Here is a 21,211-nt window from a genome sequence, read left to right as displayed (position 1 = left end):
AACTTATCGGGCTGAACCAGCCAGCTCAGCGAGAATAATGTTATTAATTGGCGTTAGATGGAGTCCCAGCTCCACGTAGCTGGGGCTGCTTGGGGAGAAAATGGCTTAATTTCTTGTTAATATCTTGAAAACCGTGGCTTATTGCAGCTTTCCCATTTCACACATCTCCTGCAAGCTGCTAGGGAGGATCAGTGGGAATATCTGGTGAGCCAAGTGAATAATTGCCACTGAGGCTTTTGTTGAGCCTCCTATGTGTTTGTTGACAAATGCAATAGATCTCACACTGAAGATAAATAAAATAATTGCCAAACAAAGCACCAGAAGCCCTGGATGCTTCCATTACGCAACCAAGAGTGAAGGCATTTGCTTAGGGTTTCATATAGTAGCACGTTTATTGCTTCAGGACCCTATAAGCACAGACCCAGCGTGCATCATCTCCCCACACACTGCCCTATAACGAAGCTCAGAGCTCTGGTTACAGATGTCAGGGGAAAACCTACACATAAGCTGCCATCAAAAGCTCCCTCCGTGCCATAAATGAGCTCTCTGATTTTCTAGAGAGATGAATTTTCACATTTCAGTGACAAGACAGGGCCGAGTCCTGCCTCTCAGTTACCATCAAGCTGTCCCTAACAGCAATTTTATTTGTTTTAAATGGCTTCCAGGCAAACTACCCAAAATACAGAAAGAGCTTTGGTTCCATAGGGAAGAAAGAACATATCAAAGGCAGCCCCTGTCCTGCAAAACAGAGGAAAGCTGCTATCAGAGTGTATTTTTCCTATCTTGTTATTTCTGATTTATTGTACTGTTTTAGCCTGCGATGAATCCCTGCCAGATGTGGTCACAAAAGCCACAGGAACTGGGATTTGAAACGTGTTTTGGGTTTCCACTGCCTCCCGAAGAACCCTTTTGAACGTTTTCCGTTCTATCTTTAGGCTCACTTGAGATACTGTCCTAAATGTGTTAAAATAAGCATTTTGTCAGAAAAAAAAAAACTGTTCTCCCGTCTAATTGCCATCAGCTGCCAAAAAAAAGTTCCTCTCCGTTTCCTCGATGGATTTTCTGCCTTTTAATGTGACCTTGGTGCTCCTAAAGCTCAGTTCCTATATTGTGTCCTCAGGCAACCAAGGCAAGCCAGTTATAAACCTGAAATATTCCTACCAATTCAAAGGCATCCCTTACCTGGGCTTTCTTGCTTTCTTGCTCCTTCTTCTCCAGCTGGGTTTGCAGCTTCTTCCTCTCCTGCTCGAGGTCCCTCACTCGCTTCTGTAGCTTTAGGAAGAGGCTCATGTCCATGGCTGCTTTATCCGTCCCAACCTCCTGAAGAAGAAACTCTCTTTAAACAACTACTTTTTATGTCCCAGTCGACCCGTTTTAATAAATTATTGATTATTGAATGTCCATTAGATAAGCTGGCTGCTTGAGGCCTAGTTAAAAAGATAAATACTTGGCTAGAAGGGGATCAAGCATTTTTAATTAGTGGGCTTTTTTTGTTTGTTTGGTTTTTAATTGAACATTTAATAGTAGAGCACGGCCAATACTGCTTGCCTTGATATTATGCTAAAGCCACGGTTTATAAGATGAAGTTGGCTTCACCAACTGCTCTCAGAGCAGCTCAGAAACACAAAAATAACAGAACAGCAGCCGTACCTCCACCTGCTGCATCACATCCTCGGTGTCTCCGATCTCAGAGGTGGAGATCGATGGATAATTAGAGTCAGACTCCAAGCTGCTCTGGTTGGATGGGTTCCTCCTGTGCCCCGGTGCTTGCTGTCAAGGAGAGACACGGATACACAACGCCTTCAGTGTTTAAGGAAGGATTCCTCACAAAGCACTGGTTCTTAGAGCAAATATTTGTGTACAGTAAGGTTACCTTCACGACAGGCTGGACTGTCTCTATTTTCTAATTTCTGGCTCCTGTGCCCTACCGTAACACTCATATTAACACGTAGGCATACGTTAAAATAAAATATAAAGGGATCCAGAAGCTCGCTTTAAAAATCCTGCATGAATTACAGGCTGCCCATGACACCAGATGCCTGTTAAGTGAGAACATGCAAAGCTGAGCTCAAGATTATTCTGTTCACACAACCCCACGGGGCTCCCTTTACACGCTCAGCCTTCCACATAACCCAGCAGCACTCTAACCATCAGCAATTTTTCAGCAGTTCTCCTAAAACTTTAGCAAAGCTGAATCTAAAAACGCTGCCCTTTGAAATTCTCATGCCTTGCTTTTGTTGTTTTTTTTCAAATTCAACACCCACTTGGCACGTGAACATCACTGAAACCAAACGGAAAACAAGATGCAGGTGCCAGCTTCTGCTGTGATTCACGGGTTTCTCCAAATTGTTGACAGACAGTGTAAAATATCAGCATCCTTTTGCAAGACACACGCATGGTTTGGCTTCAGCATGAACATTTGGTCCTAGAAACCTCAAGCCCAAACCACACAACAATATCAGATCTGCCACGTGTTTTGGGGATGAGTAAGCCACGTTATCCAAGCACCAACACGATGGCCAGGACAAAAGAGAATAATTTCAGCTTCGTTACCTTTATAATGGTCATTTCATCCCTCAAGTTGTCATATCTTTGCTCCAGCCTGGAATACTCTTTTATCAGGTTCTGGTACCGAGACCTCTCCTCCTCCAGCTCTTTCTTCATCTGGATGTTTTCCTCAGCTGTGCTTCGTGCAAATTCATCTTCAAAATAAGAAACACCAACAGTGAATCGTGCTCTTCATCTCTGAAAGGAACTTCTTGTAAACACGTGCAGTAACATCGACTAATTAACAAAGCACTCTCTGCCAAGAACCTTTAAAATACATATGAGCATTTGTTAGTCGTTAAAGGCTTATCATTTAGATCCTACTCCTTGCTATTTGGAACAGCTCTGGCTCTTCTGCAAGGCTCAGGCGTGCCAGCTCCAGCTCCCACAGGCTGGCCATAAACCCACTTGCAAACAGGCTGGCACAGAACAGAAATATATTGATGTTTAAGAATTGTCTTTGATGGTAACTGCATTTAAAGACTTCTCTGCCTGCTTCTTCCCACCACCAGATTGGACATAGGAAGAAATCAACAGCAGCATCTTTTTTATTTTATCATACAATCATCAGCCACTTACCATGGTAAGGCTGCAGGCTTAAGAGTGTTTTATATTAAAATTAATTTCTTTCTTTAAAAACTCCCCTTTGGAAGGAAATCTGCTCCTTTCCCCTTTTTGAGAAACCAGGCAAGTGTAAGTCCATGAAAACCAGTAAGGAGAGAGCCACCAGCATCTAACAGATGGCACCGTTTTTACTGAACACATAGGAACCCAAAGCTAAATCTAAGCCAGAAGCATCAATGCTCCCTTTCCTGCTCTGCTGGGATCAAGTTGAGGTCCCTAATCATTTTCAATGTTCGTTATCCATTTCAAAACACCCACCCTCCATGAGGCAGAAAGGTCAGGCTTCTCCCTGGGAGCACTTCATTTCATGCACCCGATCGAAACCCCAGGTATTGGGGGTGATGAGGTTCATCTGTGCCCACGCTTGTCAAAAAAGCACTGGAAAGCTTCAGCCAGCCACTGCCTAACTCTGAAAGGTGCCTTCCACATCCAGAGAAACACACACAGGAACCACCAAGCCATAAACCTTTCTTCTTACCTTCCGACTGGCAGAGGATTCTGCTGTTAAGCTCCTCTTTCTCCTGCTTCAGGAGGGCATTTTCTTCTTCCAGGTCGGAGATACGCTGCGGAACAAAGCAAAAAAAATCACTTTACACCCCTGCAGAAGCTCCAGCTCAACGAGGCAAGGTGTGTGCTTTGTATATCCACTATTAACACCCCCAATTGCCTAGCAAAAAGTAACGAAAACTGGAACTGAATCCTGCTAAACAGTTTTTGTGCTTCTTTTACCTTTTTTCTACTACTTCTTTATTTAAAATGAAGAGAAACGATACCACTTGTCACCTAACAGCAACACTGGGCTGAAGCTGACAGTCTCCTATGCTGTAATTTTGTTCATCCTCATGAATTTTGATCCACTCGCTAGTGTCATCCCGCTGCCCCTTGCTCTCTGATCCATTCATTTGCTCTGTGACTACGATTTCACGCATCTCTATGTACAGTAGGAGAGCTGGAGACTGAAAACACAACGAGAAAGTGAAGAAAAGATGTTTTCAGGTATGCAAAAATCCTGTTTGTTTTTTTAAATGGTGCGAACCAAGCCATGATTTGAATCGTGATTTTTGCACCAACAACTTAACTCTATCCCCTCATTCTTGTATCACTTCGAATAAATGCCCTGGCAGACATTAGATCAGCTTTGATGCCTTCAAGTTCAGAAGAATTCTTAAAAGAAATTAAAAAAAATAATGAGAGGAACCATAACACAAAGGAAAGGAAAACCTATGCTGCAATAGCACAGAGAAGAACTCGATTCATTTATCCCAGCAGGGAAAAGATAAGGGATGACGGGATTATTCTATAAGTGTTCTTTAGTAGGTGCTGATAATGAACTCTCTTACCCAGAAGACAAAGTTATGATGGTTGGAAGACAACACTGGACAAAAAATTTGACCCTTTTTACAGCTTTGCCCCAGAGCCCTGCTGCGACACCGGTGCCTTCTGCACCTCCTGCCCATCTTTCTATGAGAAACCGGTCACTGAAGGTGATCAAATTCCTGAGCAGGTTTAAAACCATCTCTCCTCCAGGGTCTGGACTTCCAGCTCTGAGATCCAGCCTCTGAGCATCACTTTTGAAACTATTCCAGCACAGGACCACAAACCTGCTCGCCCCATCTCCTGCTGCCAGCCATTTCCAGGGCACCGCTGGCATGAAATGCATTTCTTATAGCAAAGCAATCACCACAACGTTTCCCTGGCTTTTTCTCAGGTCTTCCCACTGCTGAGGAACTGAAGGGAGCAATTGGAAGCTCACGTCAAAGCTGGGAGCCTGCACTCCTCGTTAGAAATGGAAACAACCGCTGTGGTTTATAATTAAACCATTTATCAACGTGGTAAACTACACAGTATTTACTCAGCCATAGGCACTGCTGCAAGAAGGGAAAGCTTTTGCTTTGGTTTTCTGCTTTTTGAAAGCGTTTCTTCAGTTGTTAAAACAACCTTTCTTCTGAGTGCTGGAGGGGGATTTGCAATCGAGACCAAAGAGAAGCCAGTTTTCCCCAGCTCATCGCCTTCAAAATAAAACATCCTTTCAGGCTTCTCCTGGTTTCAGCTAGGACAGAGTTAATTTTCCTCCTAGTAGCTGGTAGGGTGCTGTTTTTTGGCTTAGGATGAGAAGAGTGCTGATAACACCCCGATGTTTTAATTGTTGCAGAGCAGTGCTTACACCAAGCCAAGGACGTTTCAGCTTCTCGCTCTGTCCTGCCAGCGGGCAGGCTGGGGGTGCAGCAGGAGCTGGGAGGGGACAGACCCAGGACAGCTGACCCCAAACTGCCCAAAGGGGTATTCCATCCCATCTGGGGTCATGGGAACAATAGATAGGGGCGAGGGGTGGCTGCTTGGGGTTAGGCTGGGCATCGGTCAGCGGGTGGTGAGCAATTGCATTGTGCATCACTTGTTTGTACACATTATTATTAGTAGTACTATTATCATCATTATTATTATTGTTATTATTATTTTCCTGTCTTAATAAACTGTCTTTATCTCAACTCACAGGCTTCACTTTCCTGTTTCTCTCCCCCATCCCAGAGAGGGAGGGGAGAGGGTGAGCAGGCTGGGTTAAACCACAACAAGGCTCTAAAAGCCTGAGCTAACAAACTGAGCCCCGGGACAAAAAGGATCCCTTTGCTTGGGGTCAGAGAGAAGAAAACCACCGAGTCCACATCCTCCAACGTGGGGGCAATGCACAAGCACACGTGCAAAACGTGCCCTCAGAGGGAGGCGATCCCTAATCCCAGATCTTTTTCCCCTACCTCAAAGCGACTCACCTTCAGGTTGTCATGAGAAAAGCATTTGTTCTGGAATTACAATTGCAGAAGGCTCGTTCATTTAAATCAAGCAGTCACAATTATTTCCAGCAGAAAATTAAAGCCACACCTCAGGTGACAAGCATGGGTGTGAAGGTTTTTCAGAAAACCGGTGAAGTAATTCAGGGTAAAATGTGCATTTGGACTTTTTGCTTGGAAAAAAACAAACTCTCCACATTGGATTCTCTTTCACCTAGTTGAAGGATTTCTCTCCTATTCAAAGGACAGAAAATTAAGGCTTTCCCCCTTCAGATTTGCAAAGCTTTCACCTGCATGACCACCTGCAAGGGACCTACACGAGATAGGACACGACAAACACACGCACCTTTCTGAGCAGGTCTTTCTCCTTCATGTAGCTGTCTTCCACCACCTTCCTCTCGCCGTGGGCTTTTTCCAGCTCCAGCCGGAGGTGCTCCATCTCCTCCCGCAGGCTGACGAGCTGGTTGCCATCGCCCTGCTGGCTCTGCTGGTACTGCTCCAGCTCCTTCTTCAGCTTCTCCACCTCAGAGGAGTGGGCAGACGTGAGGGTAGAGAGCTGCTCGTTCAGAAGTTTGTATTCCTTGTTCTGCGGCCCAAAAAAGAAGAAAGTAACACCGTAAGCAAGATCCAGCCAAAAAATATAATCAGGCTTTTAAAGTTCTCTTTTTGAAAGGTTTCAGTAGTCATAAAGGACTGGGGTCAGGCTACTGTATGGAAGGCTCGTGCCACGTGGAGGCGAAGAAGTCAGAAGGCAAAACAGTTAAAAATTACCCATTTGTGACTTTTTTTTTCCCCTTTTCCTTCAAAAAAATAAAGTAATAAAACTCAATAGACTAGAGAATTCCTGACATACATTTTTTTTTAACTGGTCAGGCCAAGGAGTAAAGCAGCAAAGACAGATCTTGAGCTACCACTTCGCCCTCTTTCAAGGTGTTCATGGGGTTCAAATAAGCAAGAACACAAACTCAAGTGCAAGAAGCACTCTGCAACAGAGACAAAGGCCCCCATTAGTCCCAGAACAACAGAGTTTTCCAAGAACTGTGCAGCCTGGTTAAGAAAAACAAACATGAAAATAGAGAGTTTTATCTTCCAGGTCTACATAGGGTCTTCTCCTGATCATCCATACGTGCTTCAGTGCCTGTCCCTCTCCTTAAGCAAAGGTGACGCAGCAAAAGCCCCTTAGCCCCTCGAAAACATCCCAATGTACCCCCTCTCGCTGGGATATTCTCTAGGAAAACAGATTTAATCCTTCCTCGTGTGTGCAACAGTCCCTCACATGATTTAGAAGCTGAATTAAACAGGCCCAGTGTGCGAGCAGCGGCTGATATATGATAATAGGTTTTAATGTTTGCGAAGAAGGATCTTCTCTTCTTCAGGGACGCACTGAGCACGGTGTATCTCTATCCATGCGTGAGCTAAAGAGGCAGAAATAGAAACGTTTTCTTCCACGGCTAGTCAGATAAAGGTACAACTGCAGCTCTGCGGGTTACCTGCGATGTATTTTCTTAAAAGCTAATGGCTATTTGAAAAGGTTGTGTTTATAGATCAGCAAAGACTGAAATAGGGGGAACTTCAGGGAAAATATGCTACAACAAAACTCGCTGCTGCCGGGAAACAAAATCCAGCACGCTGACGTTAAATCCTGCTGCACCACTTCTCATTAGCACCTCCAAAGCATCGCAGGGAAGCCTGTCATCCCTGAAACGAGGTTAAAATTAGCTCGCTGGACAGGCCGTCGGGAGTAATACTGAGCTTTCCTGCAGAAGTTACGCAGAAAGCATCAAAGTACCTCCTTCAAAACCGTCTGCACAGAGATTGAGGGAGATGGAGATGAGCCCCAGCCCGTTATTTCTGCCTGCCTAAAAGCCCCCCGTGCCTTCTTCCCTTTCTGCTGCTTTCACAATTTCCCCCCCCCCAGGAAAACCAACCTTAACCAAAGATTAAAAGGTAATTAATTCCACCTATAAATGAAGCAGAGGCATATCAACGAGATTTCTGGCCCGTAAGTGTATAGCAAACCCTCTGCCCAAGTTTTTTCCTCTTCTTAGCTACAGTTCTGCAAAGCCTAAGCAAGCAAGCAGGCATTTGAAAATTAAACCCTGCAGTTTAAATGTCAGACTACTGCGGCGCACACGCTGTGGCCAATTAATACAAGCAAGGAAAGCGGCCAGAATCCCCCAAGTGGCTTGACTCTGCAGTATCCGAGCCAACGCACAGTCATTTTTCATCTTCTTCATCGCAGGACCTCAACTGTCGTACGGGGATGGGAGAGATTTAAGGCTGCAAGGAAACTGAGCGTGATGGGTGTGGGTTCCTGACACATCCTAATTGTCCGACGTGTTTCCAAGCTGCTGGCTGGGCTTTTCGAGTGATGGTTTTCCAAGTTTCCTGATTTTATCTTCCTTCTGGGCAGCTCACACAACCATTATCGCACAACTTGTGCTCTTCAGACGCGAGGTGGAGACCCAAAATCCAAGTGGCATGCATGGTGGCACCCTACCCTTACAAATATCTGGCCAGGAGAAGGCCGCTACCACCACGTTGGCCTCCCAAAACCTCGTGGGAAGACAAAATCCTTCCCAGAAATGGAAAAACGGAGAGGCACAAAGTGGAAGGAGGCCCACGCCAGCCCCAACGCGGCTCGGGACCTACCTGCTCGTCGATCTTCCTCTGAAGCTGGACCACTTTGTTCTCCATGCCAATGTTGAGCTTCTTCAGGTGCTGCGCCGAGCGGGCCTCGATCTTCAGCGCCTTCAGCTGCTGCCTGGCCTTCCTGCGCCGGTAATAACACTGCAGGACGATGGTGGCACCTCGGATCCGTCGGAAACGGGTGCGGGCCAGCCAGCCACGGGCGTATTTCTGGAGGATGGTGGCTTTGTGCTCTGCGAGGACCTTTAAAACACAAGCAAGGAGAAATCAGGGGAGAAGAGGCACCCGCAAGGTGGCAGCGGTCCTTGTTTGGCTGCCACGCGGCACCCAGCACTTCCCAAATTCCTTCAAAAAGGATTTGTCCTCCAAATAGGAGCATCCCGGTAGGTGCTAAAGGTGGTGGCTGGAGACAGGAGCTTTTATTTTGCATTTTATTTTATACCCAGGAAGGGATACTTCAATTTCTGTGACACTGAGTCTTAGGAGCCACCCTGCTTGAACGACTCAAGACCCTCTTGGCCTTGAAACAATCATAAATAATCATAAGCAAGAGGGTAAATAGGATCCTGGTGGGTGACTAGGGGACATCTGTGTAACCCCATCATCTCCAGGACCAGGCTCTTCCCTCCTGGCTCATCTTGCCTCTGATTTCAAGCATCCCCGTGACGCCCCACTCAGGCATAACAAGACTCGGTGACAATCAGCATAAAGCTGGGTCTGGAAAGTGGGCAGAGGATTTCCCAAAGCTGTTCTCAGTTTCTGTATAGAGATGGTCTGTCACGGTAGCACCGGCTGTCATTAAACCTCTGCTGCTGTGCTTCCAGCTCCTGGCTAAACGCAGGAAGCTAATGGAGAGAAACAATTAAAGAGGGATTTCTATCAATAAACGACTTGTCACCTTCGATGACAGACCCCACCAGTCTTCCTGTCATACTGGAAATGGCACCTGCAGCATGGCTCTGACACAACTTCTGCTTGACAGGGAAGTTTTTGCCGAGCACGGGTTGGATCGAATGACATTTCCAGCTTTCCACAACGCCTTCTGGCATTTGTGTGACTAACTTCATTTAGCTTCTCCTCGGAGGTGCCGCTGCCAAAATCGTTTTCTGCTTTCCCTGCTTTAAATGGCAATGCCATCAACGTGTGCGCTCCAGAAACACCTGAGGCCATCGGCTTATTAAAACATCAAAACGTTCACTGCAAATGAATCGCTGTGCAGTGCCGTGGAGGTAAATATAAAGGATTTTCCTACTCATTTCTAACACAAAGACTGTCTGGGGAGCCCTACCTGGCGATAAATCCTCCTGACAAACATGCCCCGAGCAAAAGCCTGGATGGTGATGGTTGCCTTGCGGACCCTCTGGAAAGCTCGGCGGATGCGCAGCATTCGGTATTGCTTCTGCAAGGTGATGGCAGCTCTCGTCCTCCTCAGGTGCTCTGCAAGCCTGCAAAGCACGGGGAAAAGGTTAGCAATCAAAAATAAACTCCCTATATTGTCACAACGAGTATTAAACCTTATGGTGAGGAAAACCTTTTGTCCCAAAGTAGCTTGGTAGTGTTCAGGAGAGACCACCCCAGCAGTAAGACTAAGAAAAGAGAAGCTGAGAGCATGTCTTCGTTAGGGTAATGGGAACTTGTACACAATCAGACAGCGTTCATGGCTCCTGGGTGCACCAGAACCAGAAGTCACACACCTCTTTATTCCTCAACAGCGTTAAAAACAAACATTTTGCAGCTTTTCCCTGAGTTTGAACTCTCTGCATGAAATACTTGAGCCGATCAATGCCCAGGTTGGCTCCGCCACTTCCAGAACTATAAAACACGCCGGGTATCTACCAGCTCCAGGAAAAGTGCAGCAAATTGATCTGACATTTAAGCCGGTGTGCACTGGTTTGGCGACATTCAAGAGCAGAACCCCAAGCAATTCATACAGAGTAAATAATGAGGGATGTGGTCAGCTCGGCGACATGCTGCTCCCCTTCTCCGACTGAATTCGTGTTCAATTTGCTGTTACACAGCTTAATAAACGCCCATAAAACCTCCGTTTAATCCGATAATTAGCTTGTTTTGCCGAATTTATGATTCATTTACTGCTCTCAGCATGAAGGATTTTATAGGCATTTGAGCCACTTTTTGTGGCTCCCCTTTTTGCCAACCTTCCTCTTACTGCTCGGGACTCAATTGCTTTAACTTCAAAGTTAAGAGCTCTTTAACCAAGAGGTCCACGAGCCTTGAGAAGCACGTGGACTTTTAGGAGCTAGAAACATCTCTGCTCAGCTCTAAATAAAGGTCACCAAACTGCCCAGCTTTGCTCATTTGAGACCTTCTCATCCCCAGATTCTCCAGTCCCTTTCACAAGCACAAATACTAGAGCAAATTTAAATGGCATCTCTGATGTTCTTCCAAAATACAGAGTGACTTATAGGAAATCTTTAAGGTCTCTTCTAACCCAACCCATTCCCTGAATCCAATCTCCCTGTTCCTATCTGAAAAGTGCTGCTCTGGATGTGGGAGAAGAGCAGTGCTTGATGCAAACGAGGGGCACGGATGCCCAGTGACCCATGTGTTGGGATGCTAAAAAAGTGCTTGATTGCCTCCTCACACCCACCCCACGTTTGCTATCAGCACTACTCTCCAACACAGCATTATTTACGGAAACCCAGCACTAGGACGCCTGAAATTCCTGCACGCAGAGAGTTAAACTTCCAGCTCTCTCATTCCCTACTGTAAATAGCCCCGTCGCCAGTGATTTGGAGTGATTTTTCTCATTACGAGGAATACAGTAAATCAATTCCGAGAACTCCCCTTGGGTACCAAGGAGGCACAAGCCTGGTCCCTGCAGAAGATGAGCGCATACCAATTAGCAAAGTGCTCGCTACCCAGTCCAAATGCCATTTGCCAGTGGTAGTTCCAGAAAAAAAAAAAATATTAGTTCTGTGAAACACTCGCACCTAAATATCTCAGAGTGCTTTAGTCATCCAATTATAACCTAGCTGCCTCCGTTATTACCCTGGCCCAGCACCCAGAAATTAAATTAATACAGTTGGAGGCTGGGAATTTTGATCACTGGCCTTTAATAAGAGCAGAAGAGGTTGAGGCCAGGAGTGTGAATTTGGCACGGCAGCTTTCACCAGAGTGGTACCTCCGCGTGCCACACAAGTGCCCAGAAATGTTTTCAAACCCCTCTTTTACCAGGGAAGGTCCCTGGAGGGCTTCCTAGGACTCACCTCCGTGCCAGGTGCCCGCGTGCGTAGCGCTGGATCGCTATTGCAGCCAGTCTCAGCCTTTGGTACTTGATCCTCTGCAGCCAGCCCCGCACCGTCTTCTGAATCATGATGGTGGCAGCTCGGAACTTATCCGCTCGCAGTTTCTCCAGATATGCCACCTGGCCTGCACGGAAAAAGATCTTGGTACGTCCAAACTGGAACTTGTCTGGATCCTTTTCAAAAGCATAAAGGAAACTAAATTTAATTAAGGCAAACATGATTCTTTTTCTTCTTCTTTTTTTTTTTTTTTTAGTCTATCTTGCTCATTAGATACAGGTTACAAAATCTGGAGTCAAATTTATCAGCTAACGTCTCTTCTCAGTTGGGTAACAAACATAATATTAGACTCCAAACGATTTCAGCTTCCAAAAAACCCACTGAGGAATGAAGCACTAGGATTCAATCTTAACTTCCACAAATTTTGAATGCGTTTATTTACACAGCAAGGCAAGTGCAGGAGACTTCAAGAAAAGGTTTATTTTACAGAAAAGATTAGGGCTTAAATCTGTAAAATTCTGCACATGCTGCAAATGACTCCGCAGCTGAGAAGCCAAACGCCCAGTGCACAAGGTGAACAACCTCTGCAGGAAGAGGAACCCAAGCAAGTAAATTCCTCAAAATCCTATGAGGAAAGCAGGGGTGAAAAATTAAGACCTGCCAAAGGTCCTGCATGCATTTTGGGCTGGTCAACAGTCTGCATGTTTGCAATTTAAAATAATACACATGAGTCTGAGTAGTAAGGTGTTGGTGAGACGTGACGATAACTTTTTTGATTAAATATGTAAAGTGAAAAGGTTCCAATTGATAATTATTATTTTTTTCAACATATAAGTGGCTATTAGGAGTCTCCCATGCATCAAGATCAAGAAGTTATTGTGTGGCGAGCCACATACAGGAGGAGAGGTTGTGGGGATGAGATTTCTGGAGATGGGCAGTGGTTCACCTACAGTCATGGCAGACTCTGGACTCCCCCAGCCCAGAAATACCAAAGCCACAAGCTTCTGTGCTTTAAAAATTGCTGCTAAAGACTCAGTCCCAGCTCACCTTAATGAGGTCTTCCAGCAGGGTCTGACAGATCTGCTTCTTGTCATTCTTTGAGAGGTCTCTCTGCTTCATTAGAACACGATACCTATTGAAAAAGTCGTGATAGGTCCACCTGAAAGCAAGAGATAGGCAGGATTAATCTGTGCGACAGGCATCGTTTCCTAAAAAATAAAGCATTTGGAGTCAGGGTTGAAACTCACACAACCCCGTGTAATTAGCAATGGAGAAAGAAAATTAATACAGTGAGTTATGGACCTCCAAATTAACACAGTGAGTTATGGACCCCTCAAACCCTGAGTTTTTAATTAAAACGCTAGGTGTTTCCAGCCCTGTCAAGTACACCCATGGTTATTTCCAAAAAAAAAACACGCAAATGAACGTTGAAAGGAGATGGGAGTGAACTCCAGAGGTCTTGATTTATGCCCTCACTCAATGAAACCACTCGTGTGCCTGAACCTCACCCTCATGGCCGCAAACAGCATCACCAAAATGAGAAGAATACACAGAAACATCTCCTCCTCAGCCCAGCAGCCCTGGCTATGCATTTATTTGGGGGTTATTCCACCTAATTCTATTTTTTTTTTGTCCACTTCACCAAAATAAAATATTCTAGGGATTGAGAGAGGGGGGAATATAGCACATATTTCAAAACACATGACCAGTAGTTTCACATCTGTCCAGAAAATTCAGCAGGGAAGGAAAGCCAGACTTATAAAAACAATGAATTTCCTGCACGGGGACACTGCAAAAAAAGCCATTTTCAAAGAATATGGCAACAACAAAAAGCTAGAGTCCTTCGCATCGTAGCTAAAGCACAACGTAAGAGACTGGAGTAAGAGGGGAGTTGTGATGAGCGTCAGAAAAATGAGGATTTCCCAAGCTCAGAGTGCTCTGGGTAGCTCTGGCATAGCCAGATTTGGAGGTTTCACCCTATTCTGCATGGGCAAACCCCCAAATGAGGGCAAGTCTTGGGTTTTCACTAGCCAGAGACCCGTAACCCAAACTCAGACACCTGCAGAAATTCCTCAAAGCCAGTTCATAAATCACCGTAGAGAGGATCTGTCTTCAGAGCTGCTCACTCTCGCTTCACGTGGTGGTCAAAAGTGATTTTCCACTCCTTTCCATCTGTCACGTTGGCCCTGTAACTCACTTTTTAAGATTGCCTGGTAGCATCCTGCGGTGCCCTACCTCACCCCAGCCACACGTCCCAGAGGTTTTCTGCCACACGTCGTGCCTCCGTGGTGTAAAACTGCTTCTCTCTTGCTGCAGCGAGGCTGCTCCTGCCATCCCGGCTGATTTAACAGGAGATGACAGTCCTGAGTTCCACATCATTTTAATTAGTGTCTACAGAATAGCAAGGGAAAAGCTCTTGTGCTGGGCTCAGGTGGTCCATCAGGAGCTGCACCACGGTATCTGCAGTCCCAGTTAACGAGCAGAGGAAAGCTGCAGAGGTTCACAGGCGCTGTTTCGGGCTCTCCCCGCAGAAAGAAACAATGAAAGCACTTAGGTTCGATGTAACATGGGTGGTTAAACCATTTCTGCTTCAAAGCAGCATGAAATCACCTTACAACTACGTGCTTCAAGGAAAACGAATGTGATCCCCCAATGTTACGAGAGGTTTCTCTTGTGCAGAAGTACTGAAACTTGCTGCTTTGGGTGATGTGGACTTTCTCCACGGTCTTCTGTACATATTTTTACATGTTGTTTATTTTTTTTCCCTCCTCTTTTTTAAAAGGAATGGAAGGACACAGGAAAATAGCTTAAACCTGAGAAAAAAACAACTCTTTGGGGCTCGAGCAGCGAGGAGGCTGTTTGGTTTAGCCAGGAGCTGGAGCCTTGGTCAACAAGCCCAGCAACGTCTTGGAATTAAACAGATAAAATAAAGCATAATGCAAGCCACAAATTAAATCCTGTATCCATTGGCTTGAAGAATGAGACTTGGAGGCTTTACGGTGAATTTCAAGGGGGTGCAAAGCGAATGGGCTGTTCCTGGGAGCAGAGGGGCTGGAGGGGTCAATAGGGGAAGCAGCACAGGAGGTGGCCGATATCTCAATTTCTGTAGGAACTGAAGAGTGTTTGGGGGCACGGGGGTGGAATATTTGAGGCAAGACTGGACTCAAAATTATTTTGGAAACCGATGCAGGGACAAAATTTCTCTCGCCTTGTTTACTGCAGCGGAACAGATTTGCCTTTCAATTAGCTCTAAAGCATGCAGGCTGGCATTGCTTGAAATTATCTGGAAGGTATTCAAAGAGCAGAACGAGGAAGAAAAACACTATAGATATTACCTTTGTTGGGACTGGGGGGAGTGTGCAAACAGAACTGCTGGTGGCCAAAGTCATTTATAGGATTTGTTTCCCTGAAAAGACTGTAAAGTGGCTAAAGGCACATTGTAAAAAAAAAATGATTTTGTGTACAAGGACGCCCGTGAAACATTCCAATTATGGCTGTTTAATGTTTGCAGAGTTTAGCAGCTGTGATTTCCTACCGAGCTCTTACAAAGACGCAGCATCTGACAGGCAGCTCCAGCGACCAAAGGAAGCGGCCAAGCGCCAGGAATCCTTGAGCAATCAAGATCCTACCTAACGAGTACGATACCGGCATCTCCGAGAGGCTGCGATGATTCAATGTTATTCAAAGCAACTCTTTTTCTTGCAGCACTGACCAGAAACCAGCAGGATGATTGAGAGTTCTGCTAATAAGCAAGTGAAAAACACGTTTAAAGGAGTATTTTGCTCTTCATGGAGATCTGCACCAATTCATTTTCGATAGACTGATCTTTATGTGGCTAGTTTTTCCTACAAAAAGAAGACAAATGGCTTATACTAGAGACATCTTCCATGCTTTGCCCCTGAAAGATGATGACAGATAGGCTATCTACACATCCAAGACAGTCCATTCATCAGCGTCCTATCTCTGCATGCTAACAAATGCGTTTCTTAACTGCTGCGTACCATTTCAAGCCAAATAATACATTTGCAATTTACTTGCGATAGCTGCCGAATGCAGCGCACCGTGGAAATGAGAAAAGAAAGCCAGGCGAGCCCAAAGTGGAGAGCACGAGGCTTCGCCTCTCAGAGGAGCTTTGTCACATCTCATGCGGGTTGAGGAAGGCTAAAAACTGTATTAAAATATTGTTGGGTTTGTTTTTCATCAAAGGAACTGGGTAAAAGATGACTGAAGCCTCAAAATATTCGGCTCTTCAACCCATAAATAACAGTGATGGAGAAGTAGGAAGTAATTAAAGGAGGTGGCTTTGTCCAGAGATCTCCAACCCAAAGCCCCATCGATCTCAGAAGTCACCCGTCACTTGGATGTAAATACTCCAAGACAAAAATTAGACGTTTTATCCCATTTCGCCAATAAAACTTCTTTAAAAAAAATATCTCTTGCTCTGAAAGTGATTTACAGACACCTGAGTGAAAGAAAATCTCACAACGGTTTCAAGTTTTGCAGGATTATTTTAAGGAATCTAAATGTATAGCCTTCACAGACAAACATTTCAACGTATAAACTCCTTGTTTGGGCTTTTCAAGGCCAGAATTTGATGAGCAAGCAATTACCAGAGCCCAAAGTGAACATTTTATGTAGCGTAGAGCTGTTTCCGTGTACGATTATGTTGCGGAAACAGGGAAACAAAGAAAAATCTTTCCTTGAGGCATCCCAAACACTGATCTTGAGAAGGTCACGCCAAAAAGCTGAAATAGCTATTTACACCTTTTTTTTTTTTTTTCCCCCCTGGAGAAAGAACAACAGCTGACAAGTTGCAGTGATGGAAGAGTTTTGTACTCGTAGTGTCCTGGGAAAAAAAAAAAAAGACCCCATAGCCAAAATCATACAAGCGGACCCAAAAGCACACAAACAGCTCACACTGGAGGTCCCTTCTGAATTTTTCTTCGCACTGGTCAAGTATTTGTCATAAATAGACCTTGGCTGGTCTCCAGGTGCTGCTGTATTCTCCTTTCCCCCTTTCCAGTTACTAACCACACGTCGAGTTTAGCGCTATAGGGTCTGAGCTACCCGGAGTTTCGTGGCAGAGATGGAGAAATGCTATCAGTCGTTGGGAAAATTAAACCTAAAGACATAAAACTGCCTTCGTGGCCTCTTCTAAAATAAGCCACAGCAGTCTTAGGGCTTTCACCGCAAGAGGACAGCCAGCCAGATTTGGCCCCACACCTACTTTAACGAAGGATGGAATAAATAAATTAAAAAAAGAAACAGGAGCTCAGAGATCACATTATTTAGGATCATATAAATTAATAGCAACTTCCACAAACACCTTGAGGGTTTCAGGGCTCAAGAGACGATCCCCATTGCTGTGACACTGCGGGAGATGGGAGGCAATAGTCGTGCTCCTTCCTAAATCTGGGGGTGGAAATTCTGGTGGCACTCACCATCACACTCAGCTCCTTGCCAGGCGTATTTATAACTCTTTTATTCCACACAAAAAGGGCTGATGGCTCTGCTGACATTAACACAAAGCTGCTTGGCACTAAAGTGCTACTGATGCATTTTTAGAATTATTCACCCTTGCCGCTTTCAGGCATTATTTACAGTTTATGTTTTTCTGATTTATTAGGCCCTAAAAACCTCTCTCGAATTTCACATCACAACCAGCAAGAGCCACACTTCCCGTAACCTTTCTTTTTGAAGACGCAAGGCTTTCGAGCCCGATATACTTTGGACGTGCTGTGTGAAACCCTGCAATAATAATTGTCAACCCTTATTTTCTTTCTCTGCAACTCTAATCAATTTTATTTTTCACTTCTTTTTTTTTGGATGAAATGACTATGGTAGCAGATATCTGAAGCCAGAGAAAAATATAAATATTCCTGCAGACGTTTTCTGCTCCCTTTCCCTGGATAAATTCGCTGAGCAAAGCACTCCAACAGCCCAGCACCACGTCGAAATCCCAGCACGGTACCTGGAGGGGAAGCCCGCGGCGCTGATGCGGATGGTCTCCAGCACGCCGCAAGCTCTCAGCTGCTGCACTGCTCTCTTTGGGTCAAACCTGCAACGATACGAAGGATGGAGATGAGCACGGTGAGAAGGCAACCCATGCCATCAATCACAAAAACATAAATGTTGAAATACAGAAAAAATAGAGAAAATACTTTGCAATACGTCAAATTTTGAGCACACGGTGCACATTAGGAAATTCAGTCCTTTACAACCCATTGGTGCATTATGCCAGGAGAAAAAACTTACTATTACTTCAATCAGCTTGACACTAACTCTTTAGAGAACATGAATTAGTTTCCAATTTGTGGAAGAAAGCTCTGCTTTCGTCCTTGGTGTAGAGGCTGAAGAAAATCATGTATCTGTGGATAGCTTTTGCGATAAGGACGATGAGATATTTCCAGAAAGAAAGCCAATTCAACTCTAAAATAAATCGGATATATTAAATTCCAAATGAAAAACAAGTAGGTAACAGGTCCCATGGGTTTGGAGACTGTTAAGTTTTCCAAGAAGAGTGATTTTTATGTTCTAGACTCGGGGCTTTGGTAGGGGTCACCTGAAAATTCAAGATATTTCGGCCCTCAAAGCTGCACTGGGTCTCCAGAAGGAGGGTGAGGATCAGAAACGGGGTTGCTTCAGGATTTATCCAGGCAAGGACTGAAAACTTCAAAGGATGGAGGTTGCACAAGCAATTTTTTTTTGTCTGAACCTCCAATCTCAACCTCTTATTTCAATTTGTGGCCACTGCCTCCTGTCCTTCCACCACAAACCTGGCTGCTGTTAAATGCATTCTCTTCTCCAGGCTCAATTATCTCATTTTAGAAAAAAAAAAAAAAAACATGTTCCCATGAGCTCAAAAATGTGCTTTAGTAAGATAAGAAGGTCTCCATTTTTGCAGTGAATAATGAACATATAACATCAAGTGCTCTGCGAGCTACAAGATAGCTTCAATGCTAACTCAGTGCAGCGACGCTGATGCTTCATTTCTCTAATTCTTCCTGGCACCGTGTATTTTTCAGCACAAGTGCCTATGAAAGGCAGAATCCTTCACAGCCATCCCAGTATTTGCCAGATTTTCCCAGGCGTGAGTTTTCCGTCCGAACAAATGGTTTTATTCCAGTCACACGAAGGATGCAAACTCCTCAAGCTGGTGGCAGCGAGAGCAATGAAGAGTCAAGAAGCAAGAGTCAATAAAGCAATCCAGGATGGGTGAGGAGAAGAGCTCTGCCTTGAAGAAAAGCCCCAAGGATAAGATACCTGCACTACTGTGTTCTGGCTCGTAAATGGGGAAGGAATGACCCAGAACATCCTCCACCATTTCCAGCACACCTTGACCACCAGGAGCTTGTGCATTTACAAAGGGATACTAACGATATGATCTTGAGCATCAGGTGAAAAAAACGAATTGGGAAGTTAAAGGCAAAAAAAAATGAAGAAGGATGGGCTGAAAGTTCAGCTGAGTAAGGAAATTGAGTATTTGAAACAACCCATGGAAAGGTTAAGCCAGTTCTCCTTGCAGTGCCTCTTTCAAGCTTGGAAAATATTTCCTTACCTCACCTAAAGAAAGTAACTGGAGTAAAATTGGAATCCCTGACAGCTAACGCAGTGCTCTCCGGACCTGTTAACTCATCATCTAACGAGTCTGTTAACCGCGAGCCAGTTCCTTACCATCTTCTAACCATTAATCCTGCTGCTTTTGCTGTTTGCAGGGGGAGAGGAGCCAAGCTGGGGAAGCTTCCTGGGGCCTGTCTGCACTCCAAAGTGGCTCCGTGCTCACTGGGAGCCTTCAGGCTGCATTGCATCAGCTGGAGGGAAATGCCTTCCTGATTATGACTTAGCTATAACCCTGCTTTCTGAAATGTCAGCACCTGCAGTTTATGGCAGCGCCTTTACAAGGAGATATATGAGGTCCCCGCGTACCAACGGCCAGGCTTTGCTGCACTTACAGGGAACAAAATCGGGTACAAATCCATTATCTAAGAGGTCAAGCGGGGCTACCAGCCAGTTGCTCGCAGCATTCACGGCTTGCAATGCGCCTCTGAACTGCAGAGCAAGATCAAGAGCAGCTTTCTGCTTCAGCTATTCCCTCACCTGGAAATCTGCCTGAAGTTGATGCAAGTCATGTTTTTTTGCTTTGGCCACGTTTATTTTGGAAGCACCGAGACGTTTTTGCTCACTTTACAAACCAGTTTGCAAGCACACCACTCGTCCCCGCATTTTTATTTCTTTCTCTGCTGCTTCCCGGTGTTTGCTCCTATAACTATTTAAATCAAAGCAATTTGAAGATGAAATTGCATCGAAGACCCGGTGATTGCAAAGCGAGGATGTGCTGCAGCATACCCAGGATCTACAGAGCGTAAAAATGAATTCCTAGGATCTGTTTTAGCCTCCATTTCAGGGGCAGGAGGAACACCCAATGCTTGATGAAATCCAAGAGGAGAGATCCCAGCAAACCGCTGGGACCTTCCAGTTACGGAACCAAATTACGAAGGGCGATCTCTTTAGGAAAAGAGAGCCCAAAGCACTCTCGTTGCTTCACAGCTGAGCACATTTGCCCATCCAAAAGGCCACTCACTTGAACGGGAGCTTCTCGTCGTTCGGCTTGATGCAGCGCACGTAGTGCGGGGTGGTGGCGTTCAAGGTCTCCATGAGCAAGTGCAGCGAGTTGCGGAACTGAAAAAAAAAAAAACACGCACTTTTAGGAGGGATGAAGGCACCGCAGAAGCTTTTTCTCAAAGCAGAACCTCCCTATTCTTAATTTATGAGCACTGTGATACAAGTCCAGTGCCTTTAAGCAGTGTCTCAGCTCCTTCTAGTCAAGATGTTTCAAGTCTGCTCTTCCAAGAAACTGCTAGAAAGTGTACAAAATACGGCAGCCAAATGGATCCATCCTACAATATGGGTCACAGGAAAGTCTCCTCACTCGACCGGCCCGCTCACGTTACCTGGTGCCCCACCGTCTTCTTGTGCTCCTTATTGGCAGCTTTGATCACTGGCCTGGCCGAACGGACGTTGATTTTGGACGTCCCCTTCCCCACGGAGGTGGCGGACGCAGCATCCTTCTCGTCTTGGAACAGGTCTGCTACCATCTGGTACTGAAAGGCAAGACAAGGACTGAGCACCCGGGGCACTGCTCTTTGCTGAACGAACCCACCCGAGATGCGTTGTTCAATGGGTTTTACCCATCTTAAAGCAGAAAGGGAAGGAAAAGCAATCAAGTGAAAGCAATTCTTGTATTCCAAGACTCAAAATACCTCCTCCGTGCACAGCTGTGAGCATCATCCCTAGGGAAAAAGACATCGATCCAAAGCGAAAGGGACAGATCCTTCCTTCCCAACG

General features: G+C 45.3%; 1 protein-coding gene across 2 annotated transcripts in view; it reads right to left on the bottom strand.

Moving 5' to 3' along the window:
* The window catches only part of LOC311426245 (unconventional myosin-Vb-like), a 72,574-nt gene that overhangs the window by 20,799 nt on the left and 30,564 nt on the right, over positions 1 to 21,211 (bottom strand). For both annotated transcript variants that reach the window (XM_084502448.1, XM_084502447.1), the window contains exons 15-26: positions 20,818 to 20,967; positions 20,448 to 20,545; positions 17,838 to 17,924; positions 12,914 to 13,025; positions 11,831 to 12,042; positions 9,892 to 10,048; positions 8,607 to 8,846; positions 6,301 to 6,540; positions 3,650 to 3,734; positions 2,554 to 2,702; positions 1,651 to 1,770; positions 1,183 to 1,320 (exon numbers count right to left, since the gene is read on the bottom strand). In XM_084502448.1, the coding sequence (XP_084358574.1) occupies positions 1,183 to 1,320; positions 1,651 to 1,770; positions 2,554 to 2,702; positions 3,650 to 3,734; positions 6,301 to 6,540; positions 8,607 to 8,846; positions 9,892 to 10,048; positions 11,831 to 12,042; positions 12,914 to 13,025; positions 17,838 to 17,924; positions 20,448 to 20,545; positions 20,818 to 20,967 (1,788 nt within the window). The remainder of the gene's footprint in view (positions 1 to 1,182; positions 1,321 to 1,650; positions 1,771 to 2,553; positions 2,703 to 3,649; positions 3,735 to 6,300; positions 6,541 to 8,606; positions 8,847 to 9,891; positions 10,049 to 11,830; positions 12,043 to 12,913; positions 13,026 to 17,837; positions 17,925 to 20,447; positions 20,546 to 20,817; positions 20,968 to 21,211) is intronic.

This window comes from Aythya ferina (assembly GCF_964211825.1).
Source record: "Aythya ferina genome assembly, chromosome: W".
NCBI lineage: Eukaryota > Metazoa > Chordata > Aves > Anseriformes > Anatidae > Aythya > Aythya ferina.
Note: the sequence above shows the minus strand (reverse complement) of the source record. Positions and strands in the feature narration are given on the sequence as shown.